Source organism: Oreochromis aureus, linkage group 23 (assembly GCF_013358895.1).
Source record: "Oreochromis aureus strain Israel breed Guangdong linkage group 23, ZZ_aureus, whole genome shotgun sequence".
In the NCBI taxonomy this organism is placed as follows: domain Eukaryota; kingdom Metazoa; phylum Chordata; class Actinopteri; order Cichliformes; family Cichlidae; genus Oreochromis; species Oreochromis aureus.
This window is the reverse complement of record NC_052963.1, coordinates 39,708,257-39,732,632: the sequence shown is the minus strand read 5'-3', so window position 1 is coordinate 39,732,632 and position 24,376 is coordinate 39,708,257. Positions and strand designations below refer to the sequence as shown.

Genomic DNA, 24,376 nt, shown 5'->3' with positions numbered 1-24,376 from the left:
CTCAGAGATCTCAGTCCACACTAAGACAGTAAACATCACACAGCTGCTGCAGATTTGGTCCACATCCAAGAGATGCTCTATTGGACTGAGATCTGGTGACTGTGGAGGCCATCTGAGTACAGAGGACTCACTCTCATGTTCATTTAAATTTTGTGACACCACGAACAAGCCTGCTGGAAGCAGCCATCAGAAGATTGGTACAATACTCAGGTCGGCTGTGGCCTTTAAATAATGCTCATTTGGTACTAAGGGGCCCAAAGTGTGCCAAGAAAGTATTGCCCATATTATTACAACACAATCACAAGCCTGATACAAGGCAGGGTGGATCCATGTTTTCATGTTCTTTATGGTTATTCTGACGCTACCATTCAAATATATGTGCAAATAAACCCTGTAAGCAAAAAGCTGCTGTGGGTGTTGGTAATATAGTCATCTCAGGGACACAATTCATGTTGTGAGTATAAAGAAATTGCACCCAACTGCTGTTTAAACTTGATGTACCAGGTACAGCCAATCAGAAAAGAGTTGGCTTTAACTAAAGGTGACATTAAAGAGAGAGGATAGGATACACTGGGTTTGGACCCAGGAGCAGAATAAGGTAAATAACTACTGTTTTGAACTGTGAGTAATACAGTGCTGCTCTGGTGCAGTCCAAAAACAGAAATATGGAGTTGTAAATTCGCATAATAGGCTCACTCTCTCAAACTATAAAAAAACAAAACAATTAAAGACATTTTCTTAGTTGTGTAAAACGTTTTGAAAACTGGAAAATATATGCAGGAGGTTGCAGACATTTTAATGCAAGTGTTGAAGGAAGAGAACAAAAATACTCCCCCACACACATAAAAAGTCAAGAGTTGCAGTCTTAGATATATTTAATAAATTAAAGCCAAGGTACAAAAAAAACCAAGTACATTTCATACCTCCCTCCCCTCCTCCTCCACCTACGAGTCGTTCTTTAAACTGTGACAAACATTGTTCATTTCCTCGCCTCAGAGTAAGAGCGCAACACCGACAGAGGATCGGCATTCAACGTCACAGTTCATATCAGACTCTGAAGCAGAACAGCTCACTCCAAAGCTGATTCACGCCTCGGATCTCACGCCACAAATCGCATCTCTACCCTACCTCGCCCCCACCCACCCCCTCCCCACAAAAACACATACATGCTACATGTCTGCAGGCACCGCGGATAAGACAGAAGGATTAGACTGAGATAAAGTTTTATCAGAGACCACAAAGTACATTTCAAATGCTGAGTGTCATTAGGTGTCAGCTGGTCCTGCTGATTCACTAGACAGTGTATTTTACAGCCCTCGCATCACTCCACCAATAATGTCTCAGGCATATTAGATGAGCACAGAATGTCGGTTTCAAAAAACTTTCTCAGCGGTCTTGCAATTTGTTACTGAACTCTCTAATCCTTCTCGGTCCTCTCCAAGGCAGTGACCCAGGTGGGTACAAGGATTCTGGGTAGCTTGTTTGCAAGCAGTTCATTAAGAGCAGTAGTTGGTGTCAATAACAGACGGATGAATCTCAGTAATGATTTTCCACATGAAAAGGAGGTTTAATAGATGGGTGTGGTTGCTGGTGAGCAGCAGAGGTGAAATATTTGGACGTGCATGGTCAGTTTTAATGAAGAGAGTAAGCTGAATAAGAGTGGTATGAAGATACGAATGGATGACTGGGCTCTTTCTTTAAAAAACCGGCAGAAATTATGCATGTGAATTGTAGGTCTGATATAAGTGCACTAAACAAGTGGAAAAAGATATAATCTGTGCAGACACACGCGCACACACTCATGCACAACCTCTCATACATACAGGTATGAACACACGCATACACTCAAATACACATAAGTGTTCAGCAATAACTGTTAATATGCACAAGTTGATTAATATTTTTGCACAATTACAGTGACTAAGCAGTCCACCGTCAGGATTATTATTCCCTCCCAGCAGTCTGTTCCCTTCTTCATTTACATCTTGGGCCGCGTTCTCTTCCAGCAACTACAATTTATTTTCCTTTCATTTTGTTACTGTAGGCAGCCCTGCTTTACCTAAGGGACCACTGCATTACCCACTATCTACAAACCTGAGGAGACTGCAATATGACTGGGTGGAATCGTATGTACATGAGGTACAGCCCTGTACACACTGGGCAGGGCAAGACTGACCAAGTTAATGTGGTCTTCAGCTTTCTGTCTCCATATAAATCCCATAAAAGGCATTTATTTAAAAACAAAACACAAAAAAGAAAGATTCATGATAATTTGGCAAATGCAGAGACCACAAGGGGCATGAGTAGGACTAAATATTATATCAACGTCAGTCTTCCTGCAGAACCCCCCGCCCCTCCCCCTAACATTGGTCCTTTTCTCCTTTCTTCATAGCAGCAGCAGGACTGAAAACCACTGTCTTAATATATGTGCATACATATACATTTATATAATTAATTTGATTCATTTTGAAAATAATGTTAAGTAGCTACGTACGATACCACTACCATTTCATATGGATGCTAATCACCAGGAAACAATCTAGGAACCACAGGAAGATCTAGAAAGGCAGAACAAGACAGAGAGAAAAGGAGATGTGTGGCAGCACTTCTCCTCAAAGCTTGACTTAACAAAAGACCTTTAAGTAAGAGAAGAGAGGCAGGAGGGCGAGAGAAACAATCAAGATTATAACAAAAAAAGAAAAAAATAAATCATGGCCTCTCTAGAGCCATGGATTTAATGTTTGTCCATTAATCCAATGGCGCATCTGCACTGGAATGGTTTCATGTCTTGTTCTGCAGCGGGTTCGGTTACATTACAATCATTTCATGATATCTTCGCTGAAGGGGTTGAAGAGAACTGTGTTGTTGTGGCATCCAGCTGTTTTGCACTGAAGACAGAGGTCATGGTTAGGTGAAAGTTCAAGGGTAGAGTTTCAGTACTCAGCGGCGTACTCTGTACCATGGAGGCCTCTGCACAGTAGCGTAAACTCCTTTACTATATCCTTCACCCTCCTCTTGTTCACTCGCTCTCTGTTTAACAAAAGAGGAGAAAAGAAGGCAGAAAAGAAACAATTGTAAAGTGTATGTAAATTACTCCTTGGGCTGCTTCCTTCTTTGTGTGCAAACATGTGTTTAAAGCATAATCAGTACAGTCTCATATTTTACAAACATTTGACTCCAAACGTAGAGCAGAACTCTGGTTTGTTTTCCCCCTTGGTGCCGTTCCTTTGTGCAGCTGTGACACAGTAATCGCGCTTAGGTGCAGACAAAAACAACCGCACCGAGACACTTTGGAGGAGGTAGTTTTGTGTGGTTCGTTTATGGTGTGAATGTGATTTGACCTCGATCTGAACGAACTACCAGGAGTAAATTTCCAGTTTGAGCAAAAAACATCCTGTAGGCACGTATGCCATGTATTCTGGTCCAATATACGTGCTGTGGTCTGTACGGGCTAGCAACTAACTGTGAATTTAACTTAAATCTCCAACAGTCCAGAACACAGCATCCGTATTTACGGTTGTTGCTCACACTCCAGACACATCTAGCCATTGATCATACTGAACAGTCTCACGTGGTTTGTAGTGATGAATTATCACAGTGAACACGTTATAAGTTTACAAACTCATCAACAGATTCAGACCAGAGTAAATGAACAACAGATGTGACAATGCCTCAAGTAATGGTAATTTAATGGTCGGGCATGGCACAGCAATAAGCATTTCACCTCATGTCATACTGTGCATGGTTGTGTCTGTGACAAATAAAATTTGAATTTGAACTTGAAATTTGAAGTATGCCACCTCTTTTTTCTGGAATAATCTACAGAAGGACCTGAAACTGTCAGAATTGGTGGTGATGCAGAAGTTTAAGCCCATTTTAAAGGCTCGAGAAGAACAGTCCTCTCAGTCAATGTGATGTTGCTTGTTCTTAAAGTGTTATCGCGTATGATGTGAGTCTCACACTCCCTCGATTTTACTGTGTGTTTCTGTATTTGTTTCATATGTTAAAATCTCAGTGAGACCAAATAAAAGGATGATATTATGGATGTGTGTGTCCAGTGGTGTTACCTGAGTATCTGGTGTGAAAAGTTGTCTTTCTGCTCAGCTGTGATCCGTGATGATGGGAATCCTGGAGGCTGCAGCGCCTCTTTCAACCACACGGCGAGAAGAGAGAAGCAGTGCTTGTTCAGACAAAACAGCACATCTGCAAACTGGTCCATCAGACTCCGAGACGCCCCACCCCCAATGCCCTGGAGAGAGCGGAGGAGGTATATTACATCAGGGACTTAATTGCAGTAAATGAGGAAGAAGAGTTTGGAATGTAATAACACAGCAAACTGCAGGATCACTGAAATGATGAAACATTTCTGTGGTGTGAATGTGGTGCTTCTCACCTCCAGAACGGCCTGTACCAACAGCTTGCCGTCCTCCTGCACCACTCTGGCTAATGGAGGCACGTCTGAGCAGTGGGGTAATAGTTCAGTCTAAGACAGGAACACAGAGAGAATCATCAAATTTAAAGACAAATGACTCACTTCTGAACACACTTGTATGGTTTAAGCTCTGTGTGTGTGTGTGTGTGTGTGTGTGTGTGTGTGTGTGTGTGTGTGTGTGTTTGCGCGCGCTTACAAAGAACAAGCACGTTGACTTGACAGTCGGAGCCTCAGGAAATTTGAGTGACAGAACTCCTAGAAGTGGGAGACAGAAACTACTGAAGGCTTGTGTCAAACATTTACAATTTGTACTTTGTACTGACAAGCACACATTCACAGAAACTGTAGCAAAACACACAACAGTGTGTATGGTTGTGTAAATCATGTGCAAACTTACCGCAGTGGAACACTGCTTTCACGTCGAGGCTCTCAGACAAGAACAAATCGGGCTTCCGTTTGAGGGCCTAAAAGGCAGATAAAGGAATTAAACAGAGTATGTTTTTGTCGGCCCGACCCAATCGGTACTGCTTCACCACATTCCACTGCATAAGATCCTTCAAATTTCTGGTATCAACAATACCCGCTAAGCCTGGTAGTCAGATCTGACAGCAACACGGGCAAGGAGCCAGATCTGCCTACCAGGCTGCAATACTCTCTCTCCGTCTGTTTAGGAAGAACTATATGCAAACTCATACAGAGATCCTCCAATGCAGAAGTCGGCAGGTGTAACAAACAAATTGCAAAAAATCAAACTTTGAAATCATTTGAAAACTTAAGTCAAACTAAAAGCAATGGTGGTTTTGGGCTCGTTTCTTGAACTCAATTGTATTCCAAACATTATATTCCTTGTTTTTGGTTGACTGGATTGAATATGCAACAGAAGTGTGTAAGTAATTAACATGTGCAGATAAAGAGAAAGACAACTCATCTCATAATAATGAACTCATTCAGGATGGAGGAGAGGAGAGAGGGAGAGAGGGAAAGGGAGAGATGAAGGTCAGATCTATCCAAAGATAGAAAACAAAGGAAGAAGAATGAAGACGAAAGACAAAAATATAAAACGGGAGAGCCATCAGCCAATTTGTCTGAACTGATTAATATTAGTTGAATATTAATTCATTTGGGCTTTGATTGGCTCTGGGCTGGAATGACTTCAGAGGAGGACTCAGCTCAGAGACTAATCAGTCACCTGAGACCACAATGCTGATACTCATACTGTTGCATCATCCTTCCCACGAGCGCTTCGTCAACTAAAATATTTCCTCTAAGGTTCTGAGTTTGTGGATTTATTTTTTCCAGATGAGGAAATCTACCCTGGTGTTGACTTTAGGGAAAAATGGTTAAAGACGTAATACGATTTAAGTGTGTCAGGTGGTGGATTTTATTGCAAAATGACTTCAAACAAGTCCTCTTGGTCTTTTGTTATAAAGTAGTAACTGGTTAAGGGTTTACATGGCATGTGTCATGAGAATTTAAGACATCACAGGGTATAAAATCCTTCCCAAATAACCCAGGTCATTTTAAAAATGCCCTGTTATCTTACTGCAACAAGACTGGTTATGTGATGATGGTAACTTGGCAGTGAAAAGAGAACATCCTGCATATCTGCTAGAGGCCATAAAAAAGTTGCTAATGTTTTATTAGCCGATTACCTGAATATAACCTAAACTTACAAAATATGAATTTTGGTTGTTTTTCCTTACTGTACTGAGCACACCGCACGGATAAGGGCCGTTTCTACAGGTAAAAATAAGAATTCTACATGAGTACAGCGCTATATTTTTGTGGTGAGGAGACTGTTAGAATCAAAAGCGTTTGAGGAGAGACAAATGTCCCGTTTTCAAACATTCCCCTCGTGTGTCACATTCCACTGCCTTGCCTATGTAACAAAGAACAGAAAAGGGTATATTTATATAGAGAGAGGACAGAGAAACAGGTCGGAACTAGAAAAAGAGAAAGAGAGAGAAACCCAAAGTGAATGAAATAAGAAACCAAAAACACACCTGAGCTTGGAGTTGCATAAATGAATCAACAATATCAGGATGATCCCTGGGTCCTAAAATATAATAAAGATGAAACTTAAGAAATCATAAGAGAATAAGAATAATATACAAACAGCAACTTAATAGATTCAACAGTCATGTGGAAATAAAAGAGAACTCAAAAATATTTCATTGAAATAATTCACACGTGAGTAAGGAACGAAGGGGAGAAGGGGGGGAGGGGCATATGAAGCTTTGGCAGAGTCTTGGAAGAAGAGACCAACCAAAAACAAAACACAGGCAGAAGACAAAGACATGGGTCTGTTTGGAGAGAGAAACGGAAAGAAGTAACGAGAGAAAAAGAACAAACCTAAAAGAACAAAAGTGTGTTTGGAGTGGGAACCCAGGAGGCACCTCTGTTACTGTTACAGCTTGGAGAAGGAAAAAAAGGAAAAAAAAAAAAAAAAAAAAAGGCACCACACCTGAATGAACCCTCTTTTATCTCCTCCTCATGAGGCGCTGCCGACATCAACACCATCAAACAGCAAGCAAAGCATTTCCTCTCATTTAAACAAGTGCCTCAGAGGTGAAGGTTACTGTAAAGGGTCCATTCAGCACTAGTCAATAACATCACCATTGGTTCAAATGAGAGCCCACAGCATCAATAGGAATCACGCTTAACATTAAGGACAGCTTCATTTATCACGACCTCCCTTTATGCTGGACACAGACTACAAGGCTCTGAAAACATATGATGCAGAGTTAAACACACATCTCTTGTAAAAGCAGAAGAATCCACATTGAAATTTTTGACTTTCTGGATCAATCCAATAGCGAAAGGTTGACGTTGGAGGGACTCCAACTTTTTTTGGGGGGGGGGGGATATACGAAAACAAATGTAGTGAGCGCCCAGCTTTGGCTGTTCCCAGACTCCAAACAAAGTTTCCTGCTCGATACCCTCCTCCAGCCCTCAACCACACAGGAACACTTCAAGACAATTCAGGATTATTCAAAAGGGCTGTGATTGTGACCCTGACTAATTCTTGGACAACAGTGGCTGCAGTCGTATGGAGCAAGCCCTCCCTGTTATGCTATATGTCAACTGAAAAAAGCTAGTCTTTTTGCTGTGACTGTATCCCGTACTAATACTACTGCAGGACACCTGCTTAGAAAACAAGAGTTTAGAGGAGGGAGGAGAGGCAGCCATTACTTAACCAGTCAAAATAGGAAAAGGGGGAGAAGAAAAGGGGACAACACAAAGGGAAGGGGAGTATCAAACAGACTTGGCAACAATACTCAAAGCCATGTTTAATGAAACAGGAGATATCGACTCAGCGATGTTCATTTTATGTCAAATATTTAACAATCACTCTAGCCCCCGGGTTACGCATATAAGGAAATGTTTCCTCAATTAAATACTTACATGGGTTTGTTAATGTCACAGAATAAATAAATTACCCCATTGAACAGAATCATAACATCATGTCAACTGTTACAAGATACTAGCAGATAGCAATAATCTGAAAATGACTTGAATCATAAGTGGAAAAAAAGGTCTGCTTTTATGACTCTCTGTCAACACACCAAGCAGACAGACAACTTTGTGGCTCCACTTACATTATTGAGTAATTAGAGCAAATGTCTAAAGGTCGACTGTGGAGTCCGATGACCTGTAACCTTTTTTTGTTGTTTTCTTTTTTATGCTCCCAGGCCGACCTGTTAGCAAAATCTACTATGTTGCACAAGTATTCTTAGCAGGAAGCATCAATGGACATGAAATAAAACCACCTCTGCTAAACCAAATCAAAAACTGTCAAATCAATTATGACTAGAAACATGTACTCAAAAAAAAAAAAAAAAAAGCATGTGCACATTCAGGCAATTTTTTGAATTTCTTTAGGTGCCTGACAAAAAAAACAACAAATCACAATATGTTGTGAAAACTACACATCCATGATTTAAAGGTCTACCTCTTCAGAACGTAAAGGAAAGTTTAAATAACTATTAAACTGGAGACAAATAATGTGCAGCTTTTCTGTCTTTTTCAGAAAAAAAATCCTTCCTGATTTTAACAAACCGTTCACATTACTGACACTCCCGCCCCTGCAGGACCCCCTACCTTGCTGGAAGATGGACAGTGTTACCGAAGTAACCAGCTCAAACAGAGCCTTGATGGGTGGGAAGTGGTCTGTCTCACTGGCAAAGATATGCACCATCTGAAACAGCAGGTCCTCACATTAAAAACTATTTTTACTTACACATAAAAAACTGGGTTACTCAAAGGAAAACAGGCTGCAGTATGAAGAAAGGACTTTAAACAGGCAACAAACTAACCAGATAATTATTGATTTACATTCACCAGACGTTAGGTAGGCCTCACTAGTACTGAGCTCGGGCCCTTTTTCTGTCAGAACTGCCTTAATTAATTGTGGCATAGATTAAACAAGGTGCTGGAAACATTTCTCAGAGATTTCGGTTCATATTGATAAGATTTTTGTGAGACAGTTTTATGGATTTTATGTTCAGTTTCTCATTCTTTGCTGATGGGAGTGGTGCCTGGTGTGACCTGCTGCCGCAAACGCTCATCTGCTTCAAGGTCCAATGTGTTCTGCTTTCAGAGATGTTCTTCAGACCTTGCTTGTAACGAGTGGTAATTTGAGTTATCGTTGCCTTGCTATCAGCTTGAAGCAGTCCAGCAATTCCCATCTGACCTGAGGCATCAACAAGGCATTTGGACTATTCTGTGAAAACCTCAGAGACAGTTGTGTGGAAAAATCCCAGTAGATCAGCAGTTTTTGAAATACTCGCACCAGCTTGTCTGGCAACAACTACGCCAGAATCAAAGCCACTTAGATCAGCTTTTTACCCCTTATTCTCATGCTCAGTTTGAACTTTAGCAGGTCCTGTTGATCATGTCTACTTGCTTAAACCGTCTGAGCTGCTGATATGATGGCTGATTAGATATTTGTGTTAATGAGCAGCTCAACAGGTGTACCGAACAAAGTGGCTGGTGACTGGAGAGATTATTTAGATTTATTTTAGAAGGCAAGCACATATTCTTCTATTTTTTTTCTTTATTGTTACCCAGTGGAAAGAGAAAAAACAAGCTTTGAAATATTACTTTTAATTCCTCCAGTATTTCTGGATTTTTCTCATCTGTGGAAATCAGCATAATTAACACTTGTTTAGTAAGTAGAAAATAATGACATTCACACTTTCAACAGAACTTGGATTTGAGTTTTAAAAGAAACGGACAAAAAAAAAAATAAAAAAATCAGGTTTCCTCTGCAGAAACCTGCCTGCTTAAGCTACACACTTTAACTTAAAAATTAGGCTGTAAAGCTGCAAATAATAAAAAAGCTGACTAAATACCGTCTGTAAATAAATACACCAGACTTTTTTCTGTAGAGTAAAAACCTAACACGTTTATTTGACATTATAAATAGCACTAAACTGTCAGTAACTGCTTCTAATAGGTTCATTATTAGTGTTCTTGCTTAACTTCCTGAAGGAAAATGTAATCAGTAATAAAAGTGTGTTTCAGTTATGTGGCAACATAAATCCTATTAGAAAGTCTAGTGATGAATAAATACTAAAACTCTGGATCATGATTTACAATCTTATTTAGCATTTTCATTAACCTTGGACTTGTTGGCACACAGCTCTGTAACTCCTACACTACCATTTTTAACAAAGCTTTAGAGCCTTAAAAGCAAATGAAAATACTCATTTATGTTTAAATCTATGACCAAAATGTATTTGTACCTGTCGGGTGAGGTCAAGGGCTGAAGCCTGCGGAATGGTACTGTACATCTGCCCAAGCATCTCACTTAGCTGAGAAACCATGGGAGCAAAGTCATGAAGGAGAGTTTTCACTGACTTCTCAAAGATGGCACACACCGCCTGAGGGATATTACAGGATTAGCTACATAAAATATAGACAAAAAATAAAGGTATGCACTGCACATCTTAACAACTCACCTCTACAACCTGTGAGTCGTTGAGCCACTTGCTGAGTACCGTCTGTATGAGAGCAAAAACTTGTTGCAAAACAACCACGACCTGAAACACACAGACATCATTAACCGTAATCTGCTGACATCTGCGAGTCCATATACTGAGGCTGTGATTGTTATTGTTATAAATAGAAGTATAAATCCCCAGTCATGAGTTTATTCAGTGACATCCTGATATGTTCAGTGGCGGAGACAGCACAGGGTTGGGTTGTGGAGAATTAAAGTCAAACGGCTGCAAGGGCTATGTATCTCACTGCTTTCCATGTCTACTTAACTAGAGTGTGTCATGCTATAAAGCTGTAAAATGGTACACTCTCTGTGTTTATATTAGCTCAAATCTGACAAATACAGATTCAGCTCATTGATGACAGCCATAGAAACTGTTCATTCACGCAACACTTCTAATTAAAGTGATGACTGTGTGCTGTGACTGACCGGGTTTGGTCCTGGTGGAGGTGGGGCTGTTTTGACAGGTGGTGCTGAGCCGTCCGCTGACTCGTCATCCTGCTTGCTAATGTCGAGCGTAGTGAATAGGTTGGACAGCAGCCCCAGGATGTGGATGATTGCTAACTTATTAGAAGGATTAGGCTGAAGGAACAACAAAAAAAGAGAAACAGATTACTTCCAATTGGAAATTTGCTCATTTACAACCTAATGCCGGGACCCAGACTGACTAAGAGCATTAGTGTCAGCCTTGAAATATATAACTGCTTAATTATTTAAGACACAAACAAATCTTGAAAACTAAGACATGTTGGCACAATTACACTTGTGAACAGAATAAACAGTTTTAAGAAGGATTCAAAGGTATCAACAATTCAAGGCGGTAAGATGTGAAGTGTAAATAATAAAATAAAAACAAATTAAATTTGACACTAAATAATCTATTCAGTAATAATAGACTCAATATTACAGTTAGGTTAAATTTGTTTTTTCATATTTATATCTTTACAATTAAACTGTTAAATTATCATATTTTCAATTACAATTTCAAGTGAAAATGCTTGTTGATTTAAAAAAAAAAATTAATGAATTAAAAAAAAATTGGTCTTGTTGTCATACCACTTTTCTTACAGGCATCATAACACCCACCCATCCAAACACACTTAGCACAAACACAAACACACCATGACAGGTAAAAACATTAGTAGGAGTTTCACAGGCAGTGGTTAATCATTGCCATTTTTTGTGGAGATTTAACAACCAAATTGCAACAAAGAGAACAAAGATGTAGTTGCCACACCCTCTAATAGCCACATCTTTTATGTCTCCTTCAAATCCACTGACAGTCCCATGCTAATCCTGCAACAACTGCAGCTGAACTACAGTTCATGGACAAATGCTACTCAACAGCCCCCAAGTGCCTCTATCATATATTTATTCCCCCATCACATGTCATGGTCATTCACCCCTGACGTAATGCAACCCGAAGGTCTCCCCACTAGGTGCCACTATTTGTCCGGCACCAGACACCACCTGATTTCCAAGTCTGATGTAATGCAGATACATCAAAAAGCAAGACAGAAAACAATAAGAGGGGGAGGAAACGAGGATAGATAAGACATGGTTTGACTGTGTGTGCGTATTTTGTGAAGGATGGGAGGTGAGACAGGGCCAGAGACAGAGACAGAACTGAAAAGCTTCATCTAAACTGACATCTCTTTTCAGCCCATCCAGGGTCTGTACTGACAAAAACAAACAACCCCCCCCCCCCCAAAAAACAAGCGATCAGGAGAAAACCTGTTCTGTTCCACAAACAGTAAATATCAGACTATTTTTAGACAGGAACAGCTGTATATTTGTACTATCCAGCATGACAGTTTATTGGATGTAACATTTAAACAGAGTCATGAATTTTCTTTTGCCTGACTGTTTGCTCACAAGCATGAAAGCATGACCTACTGTAAGTACATTTGTGTAGGCAATTTTATTTTCCCAACTCTGCTTTTATCCTGCTCTAGTGTGCATGTTTCCATGAGTAAGAGAAAGGGTGTCTTTGCTACTTCCATGTGAGTCACTAGCCCATGGTGCAGGGTCAAATCCAATCTGGTCCCGCAGAGATATGTTCCACTGCAGTGACACCACACAGACACAAGGCCTGTTCGTATTGGCCAGAGTCCAACTGTGCCTGCTCTCTGTTTGTGTGTGCCGTTTCACGTTGGTTTGTATACGTACCGTCTCATCTGCTAGTTTCTCCAGTTGCTGAATGTAGGGGGTTATGAGAGAGTGAAGGTTTCTTAAGATGTCTTCCACGGGGAGAGCGGAGAGCAGGAAGCCAAGAGCCTGCATGAGCCACATACACTGACTTGTCTGCAAGAGGAAGGAATCACAGGTTTAGCTTTAGTTTAAGCAAGCTTTAAATCATCACAAAGATCTATACAGACATAGCTAACAGATTGTTGCACAACACATAATCTTCAGACTACAGGCTCCAAACATGTCACATAATCCTTTCACAGCGTTTCTCATTTAATTGTCACTTCCAAACTGAGTGCCAGGACAGAAACAGAGGCTGAATGTGACACGGCAAATACTGACCTTGTGTATCTGCTTGATAAGCACCTCCTTGATGGAAAAAAGAGAGAGAGAGAGAGAGAAAGAAGGCTGTATGATTCTGAGAGCCCAACAAAAACATCTCAAAATAGCAATAAAAAGTCATCCAAAAATAATACAACTGAAGTCAGTTCAAAGTGTACTTATTTCTGGAAAACAAGAACATTACAAATATCTGCAACACCTTAGCTTCCAAAAACGAAGAAGGAAGCAGTTACATTATCAACTTCTTAAATCCTGGAACAATTTGGAAGAAAGTACACAAGCGTATAATATCCACACACCTGTGAGACAGCGACTATGTTTGTCGCATATGGGGGTAGGTCATATTTGCACTCCCTACAGATTTTCTTGAGGGTTGACACTGAAGACACAGAAAGGTCTGGGTTTCCTAAAGCTTGTAGCACCAAGGGAAGGACACTGCTAAGCATCACTGGGTGGTCTGCCAACCATTCAGCCAGAGCACCTAGAATTCAGATACAGATCAACAAACTATTTGTGTGTTTTTTTCTGTATGCACCACAACGGTCTAGTCACATTAATTACCATTATTTACATTTGATATTCATTTTATTATCTTACCTATTGTGAACATCACTGTGTCTGCTAACTGGACGTTGTTGATGTTGATTCTGGGGATGAGACCTATCAAGCCTGGGATAACGTCAGAGTAATTCACATCTATCGTCTCTGCTATGGACTGGAAGCCATACAGCAAAGCTTCTGTGTGCTGAAGGAGGAAGATGAAGCGTATCAATGTATTTGTGTACAAAATAAGAAAGGTGACGCAATTTTAATAGCTTAAGGAATGGATTAAAGACAGAAGAATAAATCAATAAATAAAACATTGGAAAGAAAAAATAATTCAAAACTGAAATCAAAATGTTTTGAATGTTTTTTGTTTTTGTGATTACACATTTCGCTTTTACGTCTATTTAGGTTATGTAAGTCTACAGGTGCTAGTCTCAAAAAAGAATTATATCTGGCATGACACATTTTCAGTCCAGGCTCCTTTGCAACTCTGAAAGAAACTGAAAATAGCTTAGATTACTTCTTTGCTTGTTTATGTGTCTATGTCTCACCCACCTGCCATGATGTAGGCTGCTCTGCATTAGTCAACAATCTTCCCAGTTTGTCATACAGGTTACTCAGCAGCTCGGATCCCAGCATTTCATACACATACATGAGTGTGTCTGAGATATCCACTCTGAAGGACAGACGTGCACAGACAGACATTTTAGGGGCACAGAGTCTAGAAACCTTATCCGTTGATCTGTTTACAAGACAGGTTTTGCCCTCTCAGCTGTCAGTTCAGTGAGAGTCTATTAGAGGAATACATGCTCATTTGTTGACCAATCATCCTGTCAGTGAGTAATTTCTGAAACTCTTAGACCATCACCGAAACACTTGCACACAACAGCAGTGGCACAAACGGGCTTGTACAATAGACTGAGACAGATCCATGCATACAAATGCGCAAACACAAAAGCAAACAAACACACCTGTAGATTCGGAACTGCTCTTTTTCATCTGAGGACCAGGATGCATACTCCTGATCAGAGGGGAACTGGGCTTTGTGCAGCAGGACATCCACCAGCTGGAAATACACTGGCCTGTAGACCTGCAGGTATACGGCCTGTTTGTCTGACTCAAATGACATGATCTCATCCTGAGAAGAAAGAGATAAAGAAGAATCAAATCTATGGTCTATTACATAAAATGACTGAAATACTTCCAAGGTATCTACCTGACTCACACAAAGTTCACAAAAAAAAACACGTGAACTGATATTGGTTATTAGTTTAGATTTTACAAGAATAACACAAATACCGAAGCTCTGCAAATAGAAACCAACCATGAAACAAATAAGATAGAAGACAAAACCCAACAATTTCAGAGCTGCAATTAATAATTTAAAAAATGAAGACAAAGACCTATGACAGGCCGAAGAAGAGTTTATTTGTGCAATATGAAGTGCAGAATGACTCATGTTCTCATGAAGTCTGTTAAAATCAAGTGAATTGCAAGCTTTGTGATACTATGGAAGAGGTAGCAAAACTTAATGTATGGGATGGTTTTGTATGTCCAGTAAATACATGACTAGCAGAAACATCTAGACTTGCTGGGATTACCCATAAACACATTTTATATACTGTAAGAATCTAACCTTGAGGTACAGATCTGATTTGAGCATCACTCACTTGTAACGTGTACCAAAAGGTGAGTGTGAGGGAGCTCGTTGTCTCATTGACTGGGTAGTGGCCGGGGATGCCTGTACAAAACATGATCATGTTGACTAAAGCCAAGAAGCTCTGCCAGTGATCCACCTGCTCCAACAGAGTCCTGGAGAGAGTGGGAGAGACGAGTGTAAAGGGAAAAAGAGAGAGATAGAAGAAAGGTGTGATTTGGCAAGTGCACAGTGAAGTTAGTACACATTTAAACTAGACTACTCCTCTCTTTAAACACAACAACACATGAAACACTAACAGTGTGAAGACAGTTTAATGCATGATTTATTTTATACAAACTGAGCTCAGTAAAAACTAAGATTTAATTGGAGGTTTTTTCCCATCCAAAGTAGGAAGAAGTTTTTTTCTCAACAACTTTGTAAAGACTTTGAAAAAGCATTGTTTTGGTTCAACTCTGCTGCAATGAAGACCCATGAAAATGAAAATTAGTCTGCTATTGTTGTAGCAGCTGTTTTCACACCCAGGAATTTATTTTAAAAAAAAGAAAGAAAAAAAAAAAAAGAAAAGTGACGAGGTTATGTCTCAGCTGTCTCCATCTTTCTTTTCTGTTCCCCGTCTTTGTCAGAGATGCACGTCTCCGTGACAGCACCAAAACAGACACACAAAGCAGCCACTGAGCACAGGATGAGGCCTGTATATAAAGAATGAAGATGAAGCCTGGTCTTTGGCTCTGAAAATTCTGCAAGCTGCACCTTGCAGGATGACTGTGTTGGGGTTGGGTGTGCTAGAATATACGCAGTAACCAATCAGAAAATAAAAAGCAGTTCTCCAATTCAGTGCTTTGTATACACTAATACCTCTTCTGCTCTTCATTCACTTTCTAGGCTGCTTAACCACCACAGCTTGCTTCTTCTCACGTTTTCAATTCCAATGCTGCTCTTGACTCTATATTAATATTAGAGTTTTGTTTTGTTTTTTTGATCTAGATTCACTTTTAAATACCATTTGTTTTGTTTGTCTTATCTGAGTTTAACTAACAAAAAGCGCTTTTTAAGATTTTTTTCAGGGCCACTCAGAAGTCCCTTCCCCCAAAACCTTGCTTACCTTTACGTGTGGAAACACAAAAAGGTAAAGACCACCTCAAAAAATAAATAAATAACTCATATTTCCTGTAACCTAAGAAGTTAGGTTAAGTAAGTGCCACTTTCAAAATTTCAAGGCCAAGTCATTTTTTAAAAAACATTCATAGCAACAATACTGACCAAGATCACTTTATTGTTAAAGCGTTTATTATTATGTTTATGCTATAATAAACACACACCTGGAGTGGTTTTCTCCCAATGTGACGACGATCCGGCAGATACCGTGGCAGGTTTCCATGTCTCCATTCTGAACAGCCTCTCTGAGCTGCTCCTGGAGTGCCAGCACTTGAGGGACCAGTTTCAATAAAGTGTTCACATATCTGCAACCCATAAACACAAACGAATACAAAGAACATCTACAATCAGTATTTATGAGACTGCTAAGTTTAATAAAAATGATTTAAAAAAAAAAATACAGCAGATAAAACACAGGATGCAAGGCTAGGGACTCTCAACTGGTGTATATCAACCTGACTCACACTGTTCACAGCTAGGTTGATGTATTTATTGCTCCTTTCCAAGAAAAGTGTTTATTTCAAATCAAATCTCAGTCCAAGTTAGTCCAACCTCTGATCTAGCACACCCACCGTAAAAATCCCACCAGAAAATCTATTCAGAGCTTCTTCTCACAGCTTCACTGCTGTCAAATTTGATTCTGTCCTCTTCCTGCTGTCTCAGCCATTTATAATTCCCTCACTCTGGCTAAAAGACACGTATGACGTGACACAGGGCACCACACACTCCCCTCACAGCTGCTCATGTGACGACGTCATGCAACATCAGTTCTCCTGTCGTCTTTAATGACAGCAAGAAAAGGAGTGACATTTGGAGATGAAGGGCTCCTTAATATCAACTAGAAGATTATATGCATGAGTGAATGCTATACATGTAAACCATATTACGTGTGTCCCACTGGGTTTTTGTGGCATGCAGCCTGTGCTTCATCTTTTACGAGAAAGTCAATACGGAGGTTGGTCCAGGTCGATGAATATTTATCAATGACAGAGCAAGGTTGTGGGACTATACCGGCATTTGGAAAAGCACACAAAATTATTAAAAAAAAACCCCCAAATATTTCAACCTAATCAACTGTAGGTTAGATTAGAGTACTAGAGAAGCACACTAAGGCCGCAACTGACAATTATTTCCATTACCAGTATCTGCCAGTAATGTTTTTTTAATCTTTAAAAAACAACAACAACAACAACAAAAAACATCTTTTTAAATTTTGATAGCCAACACGGATTTCCCGTCTATGTTGACTAATTAAGTATTTCTCAGTGGTAATTTAACAGCAGCCACAGGGAAAGTGTCCTCCTGTGTTGCACGTTAAATGTATCCCTTGCTGCGGTCATAGAAAGGATTTATTATTTTAATTTCTTTAGGACCCTCTTATGAGTCAAGCAGATGGTTCTATGGTCCTGTATGAAGTCCAGCCCTCTATTAAGCTGCCCATGCTGATTCAGCCTTTTCTTGAGTGAGATCCACCCTGTAGCGAAGCACATGTGTATGAATATGGCCTCTGTCTAATAATCTCATACCTGTACATCTATTGGCCTAGATCCTGTGTTCAGCTGTCTAAGTAGTGCTATGAGCTGCACCAAGAACTGCACTTAACCTAACTGACTGTGCGACCACGCGTGTGTACATGTGACCGGTAGACTGCACTCATGCACTCAGAAGATCATTCATTTTTAATAAGGTGCTTTGCAAATGCAGGTCATGCACTTTTAGCTCAGAAAAGGAAGGCTTGGTGTGCATGTCATGTGATTAAAAGGGCAGAATGAATTTGTATGCATTTCCCCATTTCCTTTATATGAGATGACATTCTGGAGATTCCTCTGAGACAGCCTGCAGCAATCTCCTCTCCGCTAGCTTATAGTTATCTCCTCTTCTCTTTAGCTCCTACCATGATGTTATACAGTTTCTGCCTCCTTCCTGACTCCTCCTTCATTCTCTCCCTCTCATTCCAGCCCCCCCCCAACATCCCTCTCCCCACCTCTGATCCCCTCTGCAATTACTGCAACACTCTGAGACAGGGGAAATGGGTTGCCTGGCAACAGGATGCAGCTGGACCAATAGCATCCCCCTAAATGAGTTGACTGTAATGTGTTTAAACAGAAAGAGAGAACAAGAGACAGGGAGGAGGGCTTAGTGCTGATGAGAGAGATGAGAAAGGGGAAAGGAAGAGCACAAAGAATCAGAGGTAGAGTGAGAGAAGCGATAAAATAGAATAAACAAAAGCGATTGTGAAGGATGGAAAAAAATGTGGGCTTTGACAGTATTTTAAGGGATAATGGAAAAACACATTTATTCGTTTCCTTTTCTTTCATTCATTAATGAACACATTATACTATTTTATGTAGCTACTTTAACCTTATTGTTAAACAATGGACCAACAAAAACAACGGCCGCATGTGTCTCAGGAGACGCTTCTAATAAGACATGACTTCTGGGAGGGGCTGACAACAAAGACGTTAACAAGAAGAGAAAAAAGGGGGAACAAAATAACAGAAAAGAAAAAAGAAAGAAAACAAAAACATCACTGAAAAAAAGGAAGTGGAAATAAAACAATTCAGAAAAGAAATCAGAAGGATCACATTTGTAACAGTCTACTCTAGGAGCCTGGAAATACTTATTTTATGCTGTGTGTGTCATGTTGAGACTGAAGATGTTCTACCTGTAACTCCACTGCCATTAATTGTCCTCCTACCATCTGCTAGGAATAATAATGTCAGGTTGTTTAAAACAAATTGTCAGCAGCAACTTCACAGGTCCAACCCCCTCTGTCTGTGTAGCCGTGCAGAGGTATGGAGGATGAAGCCTTTTATCCTTCCACACTTCTCACACCTTCCCTTGCCCTCCCCTGTCTCTTAGCATCCTTTCTTCTCTTTGCATCGCCCCATCGCCCCCTCCCTCTAGATTTCTGTCTCTAAGGGGAGGGGTAATGGGTGCCTGCTATGTCTGAATCAACCGGGGCATGATGACATCTCTCCCCAGCGCTGTAACCATAGCAACGCCAGCCAACCGAGAAATGCCGCTCTCCTCCCCCTGGCTGTCAGATTGCCCTGTATCAATCCCTCCCTCCTTCCTTCCTTCTTTCCATCCCTCCCTTGTGCCCTTCCAGTGCCCACCCTGTCTGCTCTCAGCCCTAAGCTACTGATTTTTTCATCTCTCTCTTTCACTGTTTTCATTTTGACTCCAGTGTATTTTCACCAGTTCCTCACAACCTTTTGTGTAGTAATATAGTTATCATGTCATCTTATAGTAATAATTCCATTTTAATGGGTAAACATAAGCGCACATTTACAAACATTTGTACACACCTTTGGGAGTCGGGTTGTGAGATGGCATTGACTATTGCCTCTACTGCTGTGTCAAAGAGCTCTGGGTCGGGCAGGGCACTAAAGCAGTCATGCACCAGGCCTTCACTCTCGCTGAGGGGCACATCTAGCAGCACCCACGATGACAGGCAGCGTAGCACGCGAGCTTTCACGGCTCCCGGGCTGTCTGTCCGCCGCAGTAGTTGTTGCAGTAAGGGACACACTGACCCCCACTCCCGGCCCAGTGCTCCCCGAACCTAGAGTGATAATGATAAAAAGGGTTAATACTGCTAAAGCTTTGTTTAGGTCTGGTATTTGCCTCTGTATATATCAGACACATTTTTATTTTGGTGGCAATAAAATACTTGACTATCTTTTGGATACCATACTTTTTGGAATATAAACCATTGTTTTCACACAAACATCTCTCCAGTTAAAAAAATCCAGTCAAAAGAAAGAACTGTTGTTCAAAAACAGTTAAAAAAAAAAATTAATAAATGAGCGTTAACTCCAGAGTTTTGCAAACTGCTGTAGGTTTAGTACTGTATAATGGAAAAAAATGTTAAAGCTTTCTTAGTCTTGTGTTGTCATATCATAGCATAGCATGAACTGTGGTTGAATACATGGGCTGCATAAAATATTACAAGAAGTTGCTACTGGCCTGTAAGCCATTTAAAATTTTTAGATTTTCCACATTTCCACAACTAAAAATCCTGTAAACCACTCTCCATGCACTATGAAGATGCATGGAGAGTGGTTGAGTAAAAGAGTTAAAAATGTTAAAAAAAATATTTAATATTGGGTGACCTGCAGTGCATCCAAAGATAAGAGAAAGGGGTGCCTGGAGAGATACCTGTCCTTTCCGGTACTGGGGCAGGCGGCTGGTCTGGAACTCTTCAGGCAGGACAGTGAGCAGCTCCAGCAATGCAAGGCATCGTGCCCGTCCGTCCACTCCCCCTCCGTCCTCCTGAAACACTCGCACCATCTCTGCCACTGCACCAGGCCAGGCCTCGGGCATGGTGTTGAGTGCCAGAGAGGCCAGTGCCACACACAGCCTTGTGAGCACCATCTTGGAGCCAGAGGAGAAGCAGGCAATCTGGGAGAACAGCTGGCTCTTCAGAGACTCATACTGGTCTGTGGGGATATCTGACCAGTACCGAGAGATCTTGGTGTGAAGTGCACTAGCGCCAAAGTACTGGATCTCTGGAACCTGTGAACGAAGAAAAGATGGATGCAAATTACATAAAATATCTTAGTTTTTCTATCTATGTGTGTCTTTGTGAGAGTCTGTGTACCATGTACCTTTTCTGGGCTCAGGAGGGCCCAGCAAAACTGCCAGGCCTGAGGCGAGACCTGAGCCTGCATTAGCCATTTCTGGGCCAGATTCTTGTTTTCTATATTAGGATCATAGTACAACTGGTGGAGTGCCTATGAAAAAGAAAATAGAAGAATAACACTAAACAGTGAAACCAATCCATACAGTCTTGAACCACGAAGGATCTGAACAACTTTCTTGTGAGAAATGTTTGCAACTACACTCCACAGTCACAACAGTGGGTGTCCGCAAACAGACCTGCTGCGAATAGATGCATTCCTTTGAGCGCTTGTATGCTGGAAAGGCCTGAATGCCTTGAGAAATGAGAATCTTTTCTCACTTGGCAACACATAAACACCAAATAGACAGGTTACCTCCAAAATCTGAACAGTTGAGAAAGCAATGACCTGAAAACAGCACTCTGTGAAATGTAGCTCTGAGTAATTTGAGTACTTGAGTGCAGAGAGAGTAAGGAGAGAGCCAAAGAAAAAAAAAGATAAGGGATGAGTGTGAGAGAGGGCAATACAGGAAAAGAAAATGCAGTGTTAATTAAACAGACACCTCTAATCCTGACAATGCTAGACAAAATACCAAGGCACTACTCTGCAAAAAATGCCTTTTTATTTCACTCTCTCTGCCTCGCACACAAGCGCACTAGCACACGTACATGCTCACTGAACTGAAACAGCTGGCTGCCAGCACATAGTGTCTCAGGGAAGAAAAAAAATCTATTCAGTGAGCTTTTGATCCTTGTCTTTTACCCCTGAAGCCTGCTCACATCACTTCCTCCACCACCAGTCATGCTCTCCTCTTTTCTCTCTGACAGTTCATCTCTCTATTTTTCTTCCTCAAGCCTTAACTGTCCATCTGGTTTCTTCCCATGCCTCCGTTTCTCACATTTCTTCTAGGATTTACACTTTACCCCAAACTATAATGTTGTAGAAAAGGGAAGATTTAACAATACAGCCAAAAAACATGACAGGTTACAAAGGACAACAAATACAACTAAAGCTGAAAAAAAAAAGACCATCAATATAAAGTCAATACTGACTAGAGGCAGAGTTTCAGGTGATGTTCTCTAAATGTCTGTCATCCTCCACTGCAATTATCTGTCTCCACTCACTATACTAGACTCTGAACACGGCTGCTGGCTGTTAATGAGCTGACTGTTTGCACAGTCAGGTAGCATCTGTACAGCTATGTATGAGCAAGAGCTATAGGAGCCATATGTGTGGTATTTAAGGGGCTTTTACTTATTCTTAGCTCATACTTAACATTTATCTTCAGTTTCAGAGAAACATAAGTGATAACAGGCTATGAAAGCTTTTTTTTTAAAACCACATATAGAGGACTGTTGACACACGGAGAGAAACTAAGCCTGATAAATTGTAGGGAAAATAAGGACAACAGTTTACTGTTGCTTTTGTGCCAACCTTTAACTCTAATTCAACCTGCATTACTGTTAACAACTTATAAATTGTGGGGTGTGAACTATGTTTCACTTCAAGTGTAGCATGATAGAAAATATGAGAACCACTGATGTAGAAAAATCTCCATGGCAAAACGTAGGAAAAATGAATGTTGTGCTGTGATTTGGCAGGATCTTTGCAATTTGGCCCCAACTATAACTGGATTTTTAGGACATTTATCATTTTTAGAGAGGGGAAAATAATTTCAATATTAATATAAATCAGCTAATCCATCCATTCGTGGTGTATATAGACTAGAGATGGCATGATACCACTTTTTTATGTCCGATACCGATATCATAAATTTGGATATCTGCCGATACTATGGGCAGAAATCTGTGCCATCAGAAACTGAATTTGAATAAGTTAAATTTGAATTTGAATTACTCGGATTGAATCTGAATTGTAACTTGAATGAAAGCTTTTGAAAACTGAATTTGAATTAGTCTAATTTGAAATTGAATTTATGGTTTGAAAATGAATTGATTTGCTTTGAAACTGCATTTTATCCTTTAAAAATTCAGCTCTCGAATAATTTCAGATTCACTTCTCACCATTCAGTTTCAGTTCTACAATTCAATTTCAGTTCCAAAATTCAGTTTTTTGGGACTTACATCCGGTTCCGGTTCAAGCGCAGATTAATAGAACTACAGACTGATAGCGTTACTGACGGAATCTACAGCGTCTTGAGCTGAATTAAGACTTCAGAAGTCATTCGTCATGTCGAATGACCAGCGGATAAAGTCTCAGGTTGGTAATAAATGTATTACATGTATAAGAACAAGCGTCATGTTAACAAATGATAGCCGTACAGTAACCTTTATGCTTATTGTAGCTGTTAGCTAAAAACGCTAATTTAGCGTAGTTTGCCCTGGATTTCAGCTTTGACAAACAAATATGATCGACTGTTTCTAGTAGGATTCCAAAGTTGTCATCTTGTACCCTGTCAGAGCCCTGTATGCTTGCAGAGACCCCTACAGTAAGGAAACATGCAAAACGCTGTCCAAACCTTTGTATTTGAGCTTTATTTATGTCTTACACAGCATCCCAACTCTTTAGCGAACTTAATAACTTTAGCTAAAGTGAGTAGTTAGTCTAATCTCATTAGTGCAGCATTACTGGATCACCTCTGTTTGAAGTGATATAATATGATATACAACTATCACTGAAACAGCAAACTTTGTAAATAAACAAACAACACTTCTCATTCTCTAAACGTTTGGCCACAGCTGTAGATTACACTATCAGTGCTTGTTCACTCTTGACAATAATTACATTTCTAAATTCTCTTTGTGCATTTACAGGTAAACAATATCTAATGTTTTATCTAAATGACTGCTTTGTCTTTGAAAAGGTGAAGAGCCTGAGGCCGGTGACAGTCCAGTTCTACTCCAAGTACATCCTTACGGTGGCTCACAGGACAAGGCTACATTCCTGTCCTGCCAGAAGAGAAGAGAAACTTCAGAGTCTTCATGAAGTTCAACCACACCTGTCATATGGAATATGACAGGGGTCTCAAACTCCAGTCCTCGAGGGCGGTGTCATGCAACTTTTCCATGCCCTCGAGGACTGGAGTTTGAGACCCCTGCTGTATGGTGTTCATGCAGTTTTCTACCCCACAGTTACAGCATGTCTGACTGCCTGTTCAGCATATGCAAAAAAATATATGATGAGTTTAAGCATGTGATGACAAAGGCCTTCCATTATGGTGTTTGTCATCACATGTCACAGACATCTGGATGATCATTTGGAATAAACAAAAAACTTGTTACTTCATCTTTTATCTTTATTATTATTATTGTTCTTATTTTACATTTTACATTTTTCATTGTTAGGCATTGGGTTTATTTGTAGTAGTCCTTTCCAGCTTTCTCCCTCTTCCCATTACTGTGTCAGCTTGTCAGCATCTATTTGGGTTTGGGAGTGGAACAGGAAGTAAGGAACAGAAAGTGCCA

The 24,376-nt window shown here is 40.3% G+C and overlaps 1 protein-coding gene across 1 annotated transcript in view; it reads right to left on the bottom strand.

Moving 5' to 3' along the window:
• Positions 1 to 716: 716 nt before the first annotated feature.
• The window catches only part of LOC116331085 (importin-13-like), a 32,615-nt gene continuing 8,955 nt past the window's right edge, over positions 717 to 24,376 (bottom strand). Inside the window, exons 3-23 of the mRNA XM_031753632.2 lie at positions 20,940 to 21,065; positions 20,491 to 20,847; positions 19,641 to 19,894; positions 16,494 to 16,634; positions 15,185 to 15,326; positions 14,486 to 14,652; positions 14,070 to 14,190; positions 13,566 to 13,713; positions 13,268 to 13,449; positions 12,969 to 12,995; positions 12,606 to 12,740; positions 10,866 to 11,018; positions 10,396 to 10,476; positions 10,180 to 10,317; positions 8,534 to 8,630; positions 6,436 to 6,488; positions 4,830 to 4,896; positions 4,629 to 4,687; positions 4,394 to 4,483; positions 4,068 to 4,249; positions 717 to 3,030 (exon numbers count right to left, since the gene is read on the bottom strand). Coding sequence (XP_031609492.1) covers positions 2,934 to 3,030; positions 4,068 to 4,249; positions 4,394 to 4,483; positions 4,629 to 4,687; positions 4,830 to 4,896; positions 6,436 to 6,488; positions 8,534 to 8,630; positions 10,180 to 10,317; positions 10,396 to 10,476; positions 10,866 to 11,018; positions 12,606 to 12,740; positions 12,969 to 12,995; positions 13,268 to 13,449; positions 13,566 to 13,713; positions 14,070 to 14,190; positions 14,486 to 14,652; positions 15,185 to 15,326; positions 16,494 to 16,634; positions 19,641 to 19,894; positions 20,491 to 20,847; positions 20,940 to 21,065 — 2,817 coding nt within the window. The 3' untranslated portion in view covers positions 717 to 2,933. The remainder of the gene's footprint in view (positions 3,031 to 4,067; positions 4,250 to 4,393; positions 4,484 to 4,628; positions 4,688 to 4,829; positions 4,897 to 6,435; positions 6,489 to 8,533; positions 8,631 to 10,179; positions 10,318 to 10,395; positions 10,477 to 10,865; positions 11,019 to 12,605; positions 12,741 to 12,968; positions 12,996 to 13,267; positions 13,450 to 13,565; positions 13,714 to 14,069; positions 14,191 to 14,485; positions 14,653 to 15,184; positions 15,327 to 16,493; positions 16,635 to 19,640; positions 19,895 to 20,490; positions 20,848 to 20,939; positions 21,066 to 24,376) is intronic.